At 46.3% G+C, this 13,833-nt stretch overlaps 1 protein-coding gene across 2 annotated transcripts in view; it reads left to right on the top strand.

Moving 5' to 3' along the window:
* MBOAT2 (membrane bound glycerophospholipid O-acyltransferase 2) overlaps nt 1-13,833 on the top strand; it is a 107,288-nt gene that overhangs the window by 88,415 nt on the left and 5,040 nt on the right. For both annotated transcript variants that reach the window (XM_082642519.1, XM_082642518.1), the window contains 5 exons: nt 3,445-3,628; nt 7,891-8,083; nt 8,449-8,552; nt 11,175-11,239; nt 12,565-12,697. In XM_082642519.1, coding sequence (XP_082498645.1) covers nt 3,445-3,628; nt 7,891-8,083; nt 8,449-8,552; nt 11,175-11,239; nt 12,565-12,697 — 679 coding nt within the window. The remainder of the gene's footprint in view (nt 1-3,444; nt 3,629-7,890; nt 8,084-8,448; nt 8,553-11,174; nt 11,240-12,564; nt 12,698-13,833) is intronic.

Raw genomic sequence — 13,833 nt, 5'->3', positions numbered from 1 at the left:
GCTTCTCTTGGTCTTCTCTGCTGACTCCTCCTCTGTGCCTCACTGCGAAGTGTTCCTGTGCTGCTGGGCACATCCTTGGACTTTCCCATCTTCTCTGGGCGATTGCTTGCCTTCCATTGGCTTTAATACCGTCCACACATTTGAAGTCTCCTATGTTTATATCCCCATCCAGCCTCTGTCCTGGGCCCTGGCCTCGTATGTCCACCTGCCGTCGCAGCGTCCAGGCGTGGAGGGTAAACAGTGTCTCAGACAGAACCTGTTTGGAACAGAACTTCTGATTTCTGTGTCCCTTGTCCTGCTCCCCATCCGTTCTTCCACCGTTACTTCCCCTCCAGCTGCAAAAACTTGGGCAAACTTCCTTTCTCTTACTGCAAATCCATCTCACCCTCAAGTCAAGTGAACTCTTCCTCCGAAACCTGTCTCCCGCCTGACCGTGACATCTGGCCGTCTCTCATCGGGCTGGCCTCTCGCCACCGTTCCCGCTGACGTCACCCCAGCCTAACCTCGCTCTCTACCTGGTCCACTGTCAGAGCTTTCCTGGCCGCTCTCCATTTTCTCTCCTGCCCATCCGGCAGCCAGAGATTCTTTTACTCCGTATTGGATTATATTCTCACCGTCTCCTGGTGAAAACCCTCCCGTGGCTCCTCATGCCATCGAGAATAAACTAGCAGAGGTCCGACAGCCGCCTGGCAGGTCCCACAGGAGCTGGAGCCTCCTTTCCTCCCTACTCAGCCCACCCGTCACCACACAGCCCTCCCCTCTGGCGCCCTGGAGCCCTTGGCCCTGCTTTACTTTCCTTCATCATATGTGTCACTGTCTGATGTTTTATAATACATTTATTGGGGTTGTCCCCCTCCCTGGCCCCCACTTGTCAGCTCCAGGAGCACAGACCTTCCTCTTCCTTATCATTACATTCCCATCTCCTCAAGGGCAGTTTGCCCTGGGGGTGCTTGTGGCCCCCAGGAGACACTTGCCAATGCCAGGGACATTTTTGGTTGTCACTGAAGGAGACGGGTGGTGCTACTGACTTCTGCCGGCTCAAGGCCAGGGATGTTGCTAACGTCCTACAGTGCACAGGATGGTCCCCTGCAACAAAGAAATGTTGTCCCCAAATGTCAGTAATGCTGAGACTGAGAAGCCCTAACCTGGGATGACACACGGTTGATATCAAATAAGTATTTATGGAATGAAGAACGAATCTTCCCCTTGATGTCATAAATAGAGTATTACGGTTATACTTAGTTCTCATTCCATAGCACGTATCATAGTTATCTGCCTCTTTCCTAACATGACTTGTCATTTGTACATCAGCAAGTTTCATGGTTCAGAATCATCTGTCCTTGAAAATTATGATACATATTTGGACATGGTAAGATTGAGATGTGCCTTGACAACCTGGCATTGTTTTGGTCTTGAAATAAGTGGTGTTGAAAATGGGGCTCTGTTGCCTGAACACAAGGGGCTCTTTGGCAGCCTTGTGACGACGGGGCACTCGTCCAGGTGTCTGAGGTGGTGAGCAGGCCCTCTGTTACATGGAAAGAACTACGAGAGAAAATCTGCCAGAAACATTTTGCTCCCTGTCACTTGTGAGCCCTCAAGAAAAATTACTTAATGTTCCAAAAACTTTTAAATGTAGAAAAGTAATTCAGGAAAAAATTTTTAAGGAGTTTTGGCTATGGGGTGACTTAGCTGAGTGTCAGTTGGGCCAGAAGCACTGTTTTCTCTTTGTTTTATTTAATAAAAATATACGTGAGGGGGTTCTGTCGACTTCTCTTGGCCATAGAGACTGTGCTTTTTTAGGAGATCGCCTGTTGTATTAGAGAGGAAGACAGGGCTGTAACACGTTCAAGAGCCTACTTACTCTCCCCAGGTGTAGTTGTGCTTTTATTTGTGGTAGTTTATAGCTGTCAGTGGATGGCAGACTTCACAGATGGAGCTGGTTTTAAAAAATAAAAAAATACACTTCTGATGCATTTACATGATAATATACATGGTCTGCATAATCTCCTGCGTTATTAACTGGTTTTCTCCCGGTTACCTGCATTGAGAACTGGAATGCTTCGTACACTTTAGATACTGTGTGCCACTTGGACTGACCTGAGAGCAGTTGAATTAAAAATGTTGCAGTAGGGCTTCCCTGGTGGTGCAGTGGTTGGGAGTCCGCCTGCCAGTTCAGGGGACGTGGGTTTGAGCTCTTGTCCGGGAAGATCCCACGTGCCGCGGAGCAACTAAGCCCGTGCGCCGCAACTACTGAAGCCCGCGAGCCACAACTACTGAAGCCTGCGCACCTAGAGCCCGTGCTCTGCAACAAGAGAACCACTGCAATGAGAAGCCCATGCACCGCAACGAAGAGTAGCCCCCGCTCGCCGCAACTAGAGAAAGCCCGCGCGCAGCAACGAAGACCCGACGCAGCCAAAAATTAATTAAAAAAAAAAAGTTGCACGACATCCTTGATTCCTTTCTCCCTGACGCCGCACATCCGGTCCATCAGCAGACCCCAGGGCTGTCCTGCCAGAATGCAGGCAGACGCTGCTGCTCCGCGGCCGCAGCCCGTCACCTCCCCCTGGAGGTCAGCGGCCTCCTGACTGGTCTTCCCCGTCCACCCTTCTCTGTCCACACCCAGGGGCTAGAGGATTTTTTCAATACATAGGTATTTTAAAAGCCGACCATAGTTTTTCAGCACATTCAGAATAAAATCCAAGGTTCCTGCCGCGCCTTGCAAGGCAGGCCCCGTGTTGGCTCACCTCGGCTTGCTGACTCCCCTCCCGCCCCTCTGCCTGGCTCAGCCCGCCCAGCCACACCGGGCTCCCTGCTGCTGGGCCTGCCCCCGGCTCAGGGCTTTTGCCCTCATCTTTCCCTCTACCTGGAGCCCTTGTCCGGGACCGTCACACGACTTACACGTCTCCTGATCAGAGAGGCCTCCTCTGACTTATTCATATAACAAAATGCCTCCTTCTCCTCGCACGTAGCATCTCTGAAGTTACTTTATGTATTTTTTTATTGTTTATTTTCTGCAGCTGTTCTGTAAGCTCTATGAATGCAGAATTCCTCTGTTTTATTTACTGCGGTATCTCTAGACCCTGGAGCATGTGTGTAGTAGTCGGTGCACATGTAGATTTGTTAAATGAGTGAATGATTGACTAGTAAGAGATGATTCTTCCTGCCATATCTTGTCCCCCTCGGGTTTGTTTCATCGTGAGGAGTTAGGTGGAAACCCTTCGTAGTTGCTCATAAAGACCTGTATGGAAACTCTTTTATCCAGAAATACTGTTGTGCATTCGTTCATCCTGAACCTTTAAATTCTCATTGTATGGATACAAATGAAAATCAAAGGTAGTTTTATTTTGGAAATGATAAGAGAAGTGAGATTGGAGAAGATCATTCCTGTCACATTTTCTGGAAGCAAACGTTCCATCTCACGTGTTGCATGTCTTTTTGTTGCAGACGCATGCCGAGCCTTCTGGAGTATTTAAGTTACAACTGTAACTTCATGGGTATCCTGGCAGGCCCACTCTGCTCTTACAAAGACTACATCACTTTCATTGAAGGCAGATCGTACCATATGACACAATCAGGCGAACACGGAAAAGAAGAGATACAGTATGAAAAGACAGAGCCATCTCCAAATGTAAGATCATGAGATTCATCTGCAGCCTCTCTAACATGTATTGATTAGCCTTGTTTATTTCAAGATACTAATGTTTTCGAGTTTTGAGTTTACCCATCTTTTTCTTTAAAAACATTTTTCGAGGTAAATGACACTTCACACAGTACCTAGTGGTGATGCCTGGTAGAAGTACAATCATGATTGAAGAACACAGATAAGGTTACTTTAAAAGCTGTGCTGCATTCCTTAGCGAGGATAGTGTTTTGTTGTCATGGAGTGTTTTACAGAAAAGCCCATCTCGTGGATCTGGCCGAGCCTCATTTTCCAGGCTTTTTCCTCAGCTGTACCTTACGTCTCTCCTCATGCGGACCATTGCCAGTTGAAATCTTACGCCTCTTTAAAGGCCTACTTCAGATATCACCTTTTCCATAAAACCTTGTCCAGTTTTCACAATAAAAAAGATAATAATAGTGAACACTTTCACAGCACTTTCAGCCCTTAGGAGGGTCTTACGAGGCAGGTGCTTTCTTCTCACGACTTCACAGATGAGGAGGCTGAGACTCAGAGGCTAAGTAATTTGACCAGGGTTTCCCAGGGTGGCAGTGGGAGAACCGGAATTCAAGCGCAGGTGGTCTGAGCCTCACACCCGAATGTAATCTTTATTCCTTGGAACAACTGAGGCTCCTTGTCCAGGGAGCCTGTGCAGCTCTGTGCAGACCAAGTTCTGCTGGATTTGATCTGGTAGAATCTAAAGATCCATGAGAAATAGGCCAATCAACAAGTCTGTGAGACAGAAAGGTGGGGCTAGGGCTTCCCTGGTGGCGCAGTGGTTGAGAATCTGCCTGCCAATGCAGGGGACACGGGTTCGAGCCCTGGTCTGGGAAGATCCCACATGCCGCGGAGCAACTGGGCCCGTGAGCCACAATGACTGAGCCTGCGCGTCTGGAGCCTGTGCTCTGCAACAAGAAAGGCCGCGATAGTGAAAGGCCCGCGCACCGCGATGAAGAGTGGCCCCTGCTTGCCACAACTAGAGAAAGCCCTCGCACAGAAACAAAGACCCAACACAGCCATTAATTAATTAATTAATTAATTAAAAAAAAAAAAGAAAACAAAAGGTGGGGCTAGTATGCTTTCTCTGAACGTGGGGTTTGGAGCAGAGGGCCAGCTCCTGTCTAAGTTATTATGAAACGAAGAGTGAATGAAGACGTGCACGCATTTGCAAAATCTCTCGTATTTTCTCTTTTGCGCCGCGCGACTCATTGTGTTTTACACCAAAAAGATGCTCTCGCCTTCACAGTTTCCGTTAACTGGCCAAGTGTTAATTGATGAATGCCAGCTCAAACTGGGACGAGAAACTGGGTATATTCAGATCTCTTCGCTGACTGTTTTGTGTCAGGCTGACCACTTAACCCTTTAGAGGCCTCACTGCCGTACGAGGAACTCAAGGTAGTTATCAACAGCTTCGATATCCCAGAGGTTTATTTTAGAATACTGGGAAGAGAATGAAATTAGGAATTTAGGAAATTCCTAGTAAGGAATTTAGGAATTTAGAAATCCCTAACTAGGAAATTAGGAATTAAGATGCTAGACTTAATTTTGTAAAATGCCGGAAAAATATCAAGCGCAACAAACATATAAGTAGTGGTAAATCAAACCCAACAAAAAACAGTGCAACTTTATATATTCTGTCACCTCACTCTGAATTTTTTTTTTTTTTTTTTTTTTTTTTTTTTGCTGTACGCGGGCCTCTCACTGCTGCGGCCTCTCCCGTTGCGGAGCACAGGCTCCGGACACACAGGCTCCGCGGCCATGGCTCGCGGGCCCAGCCGCTCCGCGGCATGTGGGATCTTCCGGGATCGGGGCACGAACCCGTGTCCCCTGCATCGGCAGGCGGACTCTCAACCACTGCGCCACCAGGGAAGCCCCTCACTCTGAATTTTTATGGGATTTGCTCTTAGAAAGCATCACTTTCCTCCTTCAGGTCATGGACATCATGAATAAGAGACTGTTGACAATAGCAAATACTCTTCATATATTATCTCACTGTTTTAATATATTTTAAATTTAAATTCCATATGTACATAGTTCACACAGTCAAATAGTGGTAGTTATTTACAGATCACTCAAGGGCACTTAGAAGCTCTTTGTGTTATGAGTGGGATTCAAAGACTCTTTGAATCCAAAGTGGGTCAGTCAGGTACCCAGCGGCCCATTTGTTGGGGGCCTCCCAATTGTCTTTGTCTGCGCTAGTTAAGATACAGGTCTGGCTGCTGAACCAAGGACCAAAGTAACAGGAGGTTAAACAAGGTGGAAGTTTATTCTTCTCTTACAGGACAGCTCAAGTGTCAGCAGTCCATGGGTAATATGGCAGCTCCATGGGCGGGGGATCCAGGCTCCCATTCTGGCCATCCTTAGGGCGTTTCCCTCATCCTCATGGTCTAAGACGGTTCGCCACAGAAGTTGTCCATGTTACTTGTGACCGCATAGCTACACTCAACTGCAAAGGAGGCTGTGACGTGTGGTCTTTAGCTAGACTTCACCGTGCCCAAATAGAAAATCCATTGCTATGTAAGAAGGGGGGGCACGTATCCTGGGGAACACCTGTCAGTCTCTGCTGTGATACCGGTAGGTCTTTTCTCTGAGGCTGTTTGGTTTCTTGAGTGTGGGCTTCTCCCGTCTTCTGCCCAGGGTGTTCAGACTTGACTGCTGGTCTCTGGAGCTGGGAGGGAGGGGCTGCGGACATGGCCTCTCGGGATGCATCCACCACAGGCTCCACATTCATTCCAGCCCCACTCTGGACCCGTGTCCTGAAGCCTGGCTCTTTTCTCGTTAGGCTTCCCCGAGAGGTAACTTGTGGCATCCTGCCAGCATGGGGGAGAGGAGGCTGAGGGAACCGGGGGTTACACCTGGCTTCCCAGCCTCAGGCCCCCTCGCCCCTGCCTTTCAGAGTTCCTGATCCCGCCTTGACTGAGCTTTTTTTGGGACTCTCGGTGGTGTGTGTGCCAGCTGGTAGTTGAGATCAGGTATATGTTACTTTAACTTGTTTTAAACTGAGACCTGGAAACTAGTGTGTACAGTCTAATGGCCACAGTACTTCTCATTATGTTACTAAAGTGATGTATCCGATTTTTAGGTTCACACATGAGGTCATTCGGTTCATCTCACTTCATTTATGATTATAATTTTCCCCTAATTACCTGTTGTAAATTCAGATGTGTAGGTTAGAAATTCTGGAGGTAGGAGTGAAGAAAAGGTAGCCTTACTTTACTGGAAGAAGCTTTGAAAGACGACCAGGAAAATGAGAATAAGAACAGGTGCAGCAGAGAGCCCTTGACCTTCCAGCGTCTCCTGAGAATAAATAAAGGTTTTTCGAAAGTGCAGGAAATCAGGCATGTGCTCTGACTCTCGCCTTTGAGCCTTTCTTTTCGGCCCCGTTACAGAAAGTGTTAAAGACGGGTGTTCATCTGCAAATCACTGTAGTTAATTTGAATATTATTTGATTACTGTGCAGGACACTAAATCCAAGTATTTTGTTACATTCTTTCATCTGGATCCAGCCTTTCCTCTGTTTGTTTCTTTACCTCTGTAGCCTGTATAATCTCCTTTATATTGAATCAGATTGAAATAGTCTAGCCTACTGAAAACCTAAAAACACCATGAGTTGGTGTTTTTCCAGGTAACTGAACCTTACCAGATAAAGTAAAGATTATCCTTTTCTTTCCGTCAGAATCTTTATGCAGATCTTTTTGTTTCTTGGGTGTGGCTCTTTTGGTTTTATCATTTGAACAAAATTGCTTTAAAGAACTTTCAGGTTTAAAGAAACGTGAAAGTTGTTTATTGTAAAAATAGTTTTCCATGAAATACCTAGAATTTGGAAAGTAGGGAAAAAGCACAATGGAAAAAATAAGCCGTGTGTGTGTGTGTCTGTGTCTGTGTGTGTGTGTAGTCACGTAAAATCCACTACCAAAACTTATTAATGTTAACATTTTTACATAGTCAACCTGTACACCTGTGTTTGCTTTTAGTTTTTCTAAGTTTACTGAAAGTCCTGAAAATACACATTGGGGTTTCTAGTGTGATTTGAGCCATAACCCAGAGGCAGTCATTAGACATAAGGCTTCATGTGTTCATACTGAGACAGTGGCGGCTTTAAATGCTGAGCACGCCTGAGTTCAGGATTTTGGATGGAGTTACAGGGTTAATACTACCTTCAGGAAGAGTTATGTGGCAATAATACGTAAATATGTATCGATTAAGTTTATGAAGTCTTGTCTTGCTTTCAGATTGCAGTCATTCAGAAGCTCTTAGTCTGTGGACTTTCCTTGTTATTTCACTTGACCGTCTCTAAGACGTTACCTGTGGAATATAACATTGACGAGCATTTTCAAGCTACAGCTTCATGGCCGACCAAGGTTATCTATCTATATGTCTCTCTTTTGGCGGCCAGACCCAAATACTATTTTGCATGGACGTTAGGTAAGTAACACGTGAATAAACCTTCGTGTCAATGTGTGGAAGTATAAATCTTACCCTGGTGATAGCTGGGAGAGTACCCTCTTGAGAATATATAGTTCAAGACCAATGAGAAAAACTAGGGTCATCTATGCAGGAGAAACAAACCTTACGGTTCATGTCCTACATATAAGGATAGATCCTAAAAACTGTTAGGAGAGCCTAAAAACTGGAAGGCCCATTTTATTATAATATCATATAAAAATGAGAATGAATCTACTTTGTTTAAGAATTAAAGATGATAGTATATGATAACGTACATCTTCTGGGAGAACACAGTAGTTTGTTACATAGGTCTGTAATAGTTTCTTTTCCTTTGTTTGTTACAGCTGACGCTATCAATAATGCGGCAGGCTTTGGATTCAGAGGATACGACAAAAATGGAGCAGCTCGTTGGGACTTAATTTCCAACCTGAGAATTCAGCAAATAGAGGTTAGTAAATCATTAGGAAGTTGGTTACCATGTGACACTTTAAGTAGCATAATTTGCCTTCATAGGTTATGATGTGATGTCCCAAGAGTGGTACTGAAAGATTTGTAATAATAATACTCATTCTTTCAATCAGCCAGTATTTATTGGTCATCAACCATGTGCCCTAGGCCCTGGGGAGCCGGTGAATAAGATCAGTACAATCTGGACCCTCCTGGAACTTTAATCTAGTGGGGGTTACAGGGATACAGAAAGATTGGCTGTGATCAGAGAGGTATAGGGCGTTTCTAAGATAGAAGGCCAGCTTAGACTAGTGAGGTGATTGTGTGTGTGTGTGTGTGTGTGTGTTAGGAGGATGGGGCTATGTCAGGCAGAAGGCGTCGCCCTCCTGAGACAGTGACCTATGAGGAGGGTGCTGTGTAGGTCCAGCATGATGGTGACCTCAACCAGGGTAGTGGCAGTGGGGCTGGAAAGATGTAAACACACTGGACACTGTTTAAGAGACTCAGCAGAACTTGGTGATACACTGGAATCAGCAAGAGAGAACGAGTTATGAATCATGCCCAGAGGTCTGGTTTAGACCCCTGTGTTCACCGTGGTACCTGTCACTGGGGTAAGGAGCAAGGAGAAGGCTCAGGTTTGAAGGGAAAGGTGGTGTGTTCAAATGTCAGTCTTACCCGAGTGGTCCAGCAGGCCAGTGAATGCTGAGGCATGGGCTGAGATTGTAACTTGGGAACTATCGCACTTCAGGTTTTGGGAGGAACCATGAGAGTAGCCATGAGGGACACTGAGGGGGTGGGAAGAGACGAGAGCCCCCAAAGGAGCCCCCATCTTACAGGCCAGGCAAAGGAAGGCATGCAGGAGGGGGTAGCTGGAGAGAAGAGAGGAAAACCAAGAGCAGGCATTCCTCTGCAAGCCTGTGTAAGGGGCTGTTCCCGATGGGAGAAGTTACCAGAACTTTGGGTGAGAGGCTGACCGGGAACGAATAGTGAGCGGAGCAGCTGGACCCACTGCTGGACCTTGGCACCTGCAGTTGTGGGACCACAGGAAATACAGGCCTGATCAGGTCTCTAGATCCTTCTGCCGTTAGAAGGGACCCAGAAGATAGAGAAGTAAGTTAGACACCAGGGCCAGAAGCGGGGAGTGCCACAGGACCAGTGACCCGATTTCCCGCACAAATGCATGGCATGGGAAAAGTGGGGGGCAGAGAGGGGCTGTTACACATTAAAAGAGACGTCAGCCAGACGTGCCATATGTTTGGATCCTGATTGACCCCGCCAACTGGAAAACCATGTTTTTAAACCGTCAGGGGTATTTGAATACAAAATGGATATTGGATGATATTAAGGAATTATTGTTAATTTGGTTAGATCTGGTCATAGTTTTTTATTTATTTTTTTTGGTCATAGTTTTTTTAATTTATTTTTTTATTGTTTTGTACCATTATTTTTTAAAATTATTCTTATTCTTTTTTAAAAAATATTTATTTATTTGGCTGTGCCGGGTGTTAGTCGCGGCCTGTGGGCTCCTTAGTTGCGGCATGCGAACTCTTAGCTGCGGCACGTGCAGCAGTTGCGGCACTTCCCTGACCGGGGCTTGAACCTGAGCCCCCTGCGGCGGGAGCACGGAGTCTCAACCACTGGACCACCAGGGAAGTCCCTGCTCATAGTTTTTCTTTAAAGGTCCCTATTTATTGGACATAAATTCTGAACTATTTACAGGTGAAATAAGATGTCTGCTATTTGCTCTGAAATACTCTTAACGGTGTCAGTAATAAAATGGCGAAGGACAGGCGAAAATGGATAATTGTGGAAATGGGGTGATCAATATATGGCCGTGCTTTAACGTTTTGTTCATTATTGCCAAGGAAGGAGCTTTTGAGACTTTTTTTTTTCCTAATCAGGCCCCATGAAATTTTAATATCACAGATATATTGTATATCTCTTTATATCCTCTATGTATATATGTACCTTATTCATAAAAGAGTAAGATGTTTTTGCCTCGTAAGAAGTTTTCATCCTCGGATTTCGACGAAAGCAGTAAATAACGGACCAGAGAATCTAAAGTGGTGAGAAGTGCAGAGCGAGGAGGGATGGTTACACAGGGAAGGAGGAGCAGCCAGGAGCCCAGAGCTTCCCTCTGAGATCGGAGGGCGGCATTAGTGGGGGGAGCTTGAGTGACACACTGGAAAGGTAGGAAGATGTGCAAGCCACTCCTCCAGGGGGAGCAGGTCCCGGGAGGCCAGGACTCCCAGTAGCCGGGGAGGGAGGCACTGAAGGAAGTGAGGCTGCACCTGATGGGGCGTCCAGTCCAGCCTCCAGTGAACGGCCACTGAAAGGTCATTCACCTGCTCCATCAGGAGTGTCTGGGGGATAATTCCATGGCAACCCCTGTAAGTGTTAACACACAGGAGAAAATGGTGAGAATCCATTTACCTCACAGATGTTCCCCCCAGTAACTCCTTTTATAGAATGATGTTACCCTGTTAGAAAAAACGTTGTTAAGGAAAGAGATCGTCCACTACCATCATTGTCAAGTAATGTACTCTTAGCCCAGTAAGATGTTACTTACATTTAAAGCTTCATTATTTTGTCGGCCAAAGAAGAAAGTTCCTTTGTTTTTCAGATGTCAACAAGTTTCAAGATGTTTCTCGATCATTGGAATATTCAGACAGCTCTTTGGCTCAAAAGGTAAGCTCCCTCAAGAACCGTCATCCGCTGAGTGTTGGCCTCTAGTTCTTGAGGCTGACCTTCACTGGTTCACATTCTTAACTAAATTAACTTAACGCTGTGACCTTGTGTTAACCGCAAAACAGAGTTAGTGTCCTCCGAAGCAGGGTGCTACCAAGTCAGAGAACTATTTCGGCGTGAGTCATGAATGTGGCCACCACTGACCTCGTAGCCTGCCTTGAAAGGTGCCCACCAAGGTTTGAGATCACCAGTATGTCCCTCATTCATGGGAGATTTGGCCAAACAAAAATGCCTATGCAGCCACCATACGTATGCCCTAGATTTTGCACAGCACTTCCAGTTTTAAAATATTTCAGGACAACAGACCTCTATATGTTGGGCACAGGATGCAGAGACCCCGCCTCTGCAGTGGGAGGTCACCGTCTTGGTACAAACTCGGCAGTCATCTCCATGTGCTGCCCCCTGTCGTGAGGATGATGAGAGTGAGTGGGAAGCATGCGAGAACGAGGGGCAGAGAGGCGCCTGTGCTGAGAGTCATGAGGGCTTGTCACGTGCACACGGGGAAGGCAGAGGACCGATCACAAAAGCCGGAGTTAGGACACTGCGCCGAAACTCCCAGTGGTCCTTTCTCCTTGTTCTTGATGGGACACCCTGCCCGATCGTGAGTTTATTTTATAAAAGACTGCTCCTGTGATGGGCGGGCTCTAAGCACCGTTCTGTGTAAAGAAGCCTTCTTTTGTCATGTGCTTTACTCATGACACGTTCAATCCCTTTACCTCTTGAAATATCCAAAACACATTATCATCGCTTCATGGTGCCTTGCAGTCTCCCCAATGGGTGCGGATTTTCCAAGCTAATCTGTTGTGTTATTTTTTGTTGTTGTTATATTTTAAATTTGATACCTTAGGAAAATCTTATTTTCATCCAAGTTCTCTACCTGTGACAGGAAAACTTTACACTAAGCACAGCCTACTTCCCAGAAGACTATCGTTAGATCAGTTGAAAGTTCTAAATGTTACTAAAGAAAATAATAAAATAATGTAAAATAAAAGTAACCTTTATATTTGTTAAAGTTCTTCTGTACATAGTATAGACTCCCAAACACTAGGAATGATCATTTTGGCCATTACGTGTACCAGTAAAAAGATGGAAATGAAACTTCTTTTCATACATCTGGTCCCTAATAGCCATGACCTCTGTGAAGTCACAGATCAAGCTGATGCTCAGAATAAGTTGTGGCTGTTTCCCTAGATCCTGGCCAGGAATAAGAGTGATCGTTGTGGACTTGATAAGCTCTAATCACTCATGTTTTCCATGGTTTCCAGGGTGTGTTATGAGCGCACCTCCTGGAGTCCAACCATCCAGACGTTCATCCTCTCTGCCATTTGGCATGGGGTGTACCCAGGCTATTACCTGACTTTTCTCACGGGAGTGGTGATGACGCTGGCGGCACGAGCTGTGAGTATGAGTTCCTTCTCGTCCTGCAGTGCTGGCCACGTGACCTGGTGTCAAAGGCCCCGTAAGCCTCTTACCTACTGGGCAGCCATGCTCCTTTGGCCAGGTCAGTGCTGCAGGCTGTCTGGGAGGTGTGCCTGGCAAGTGTGCTGAGTGTGCCTCGCGGGCTGCGCGCTTGGCTCATCTGAGAGGAAGGCCTGGCCCACAGAGGCCCCCACACCGTGTTCCTCGTGGTCACAGAATCTTCGGAAGGATTGCTGAAAACTGGGTGAAATAGAGACGACCAGATGAGTAGGTTTATTTCAGAGAAGTTTCCTGAAAACTACAGCCTTTGAGTCCTCTTTTAGATGAAGAGGGGACCGTGGCCAGGCCTAGATAACGTGGACGGGCCATGCCCCATGGCGGACACCACGTGGGAAGCAGACCGCAGGTCTGTAGGGTATTTGAGACCTGGTGTATTATCTGGGAAACAGTTGAGGAATTAGGTTGGTGACCTGGGAAAGAAGGGGGCAGTTTAGTGTAAGTCCTTGGAAGTCAATCGGAGGAAAGTGACAAAAACAGTGTGTGAACAAGCTTCTTAGGTCACTTACAGGTGAGGTGGCTTCATTTAACAAACTAGCAGATGTTTATTGTATTCAGTTTTAAGGTACCTTGGAGGTATATGAGGTAAAATGTCAAGAAGTATTAACTAAAGGCTATTCTTCTGTGGTTTGTAGTCTAGGGGCATAAGGTGTCTGTATGTGTGTAGGTATCTGTCTGTATATGGGGGGGTGTGGGTACATATACCACAAGGCATATATGATAGATTCCATCGCTTTTATGGATAGTAAGTACCCTAGCTGTTTAGAGGGAAGGAAATCCCTTTTGGTTGGGTTGACTAGAGGTGGCCCCAGTAGGAAAGTGTGCTTGGATTTGGGCTTTGAATGACGAAAGTTATTGCAGTAGTGACTGAAGCGTAATGGGGGGAGAAAATGCCTTTCTAGGTGTAGAAATGACATTAGCAAAACCAAGTTAGAAAGTGTGTGGTGTGTTTGGGAATGACGAGCAAAGGCAAAGGGCAGGGGTGGGGTGGGCTGGAGAGAGGGGAAGAGGCCAGTAATAGAAGAACTTGAACAGCAAACTGGGGAAGAGCCTCATCC

Source organism: Mesoplodon mirus (genome assembly GCF_964341445.2).
Source record: "Mesoplodon mirus genome assembly, chromosome: 14".
NCBI classification, from domain to species: Eukaryota; Metazoa; Chordata; class Mammalia; order Artiodactyla; family Ziphiidae; genus Mesoplodon; species Mesoplodon mirus.
Note: the sequence above shows the minus strand (reverse complement) of the source record. Positions and strands in the feature narration are given on the sequence as shown.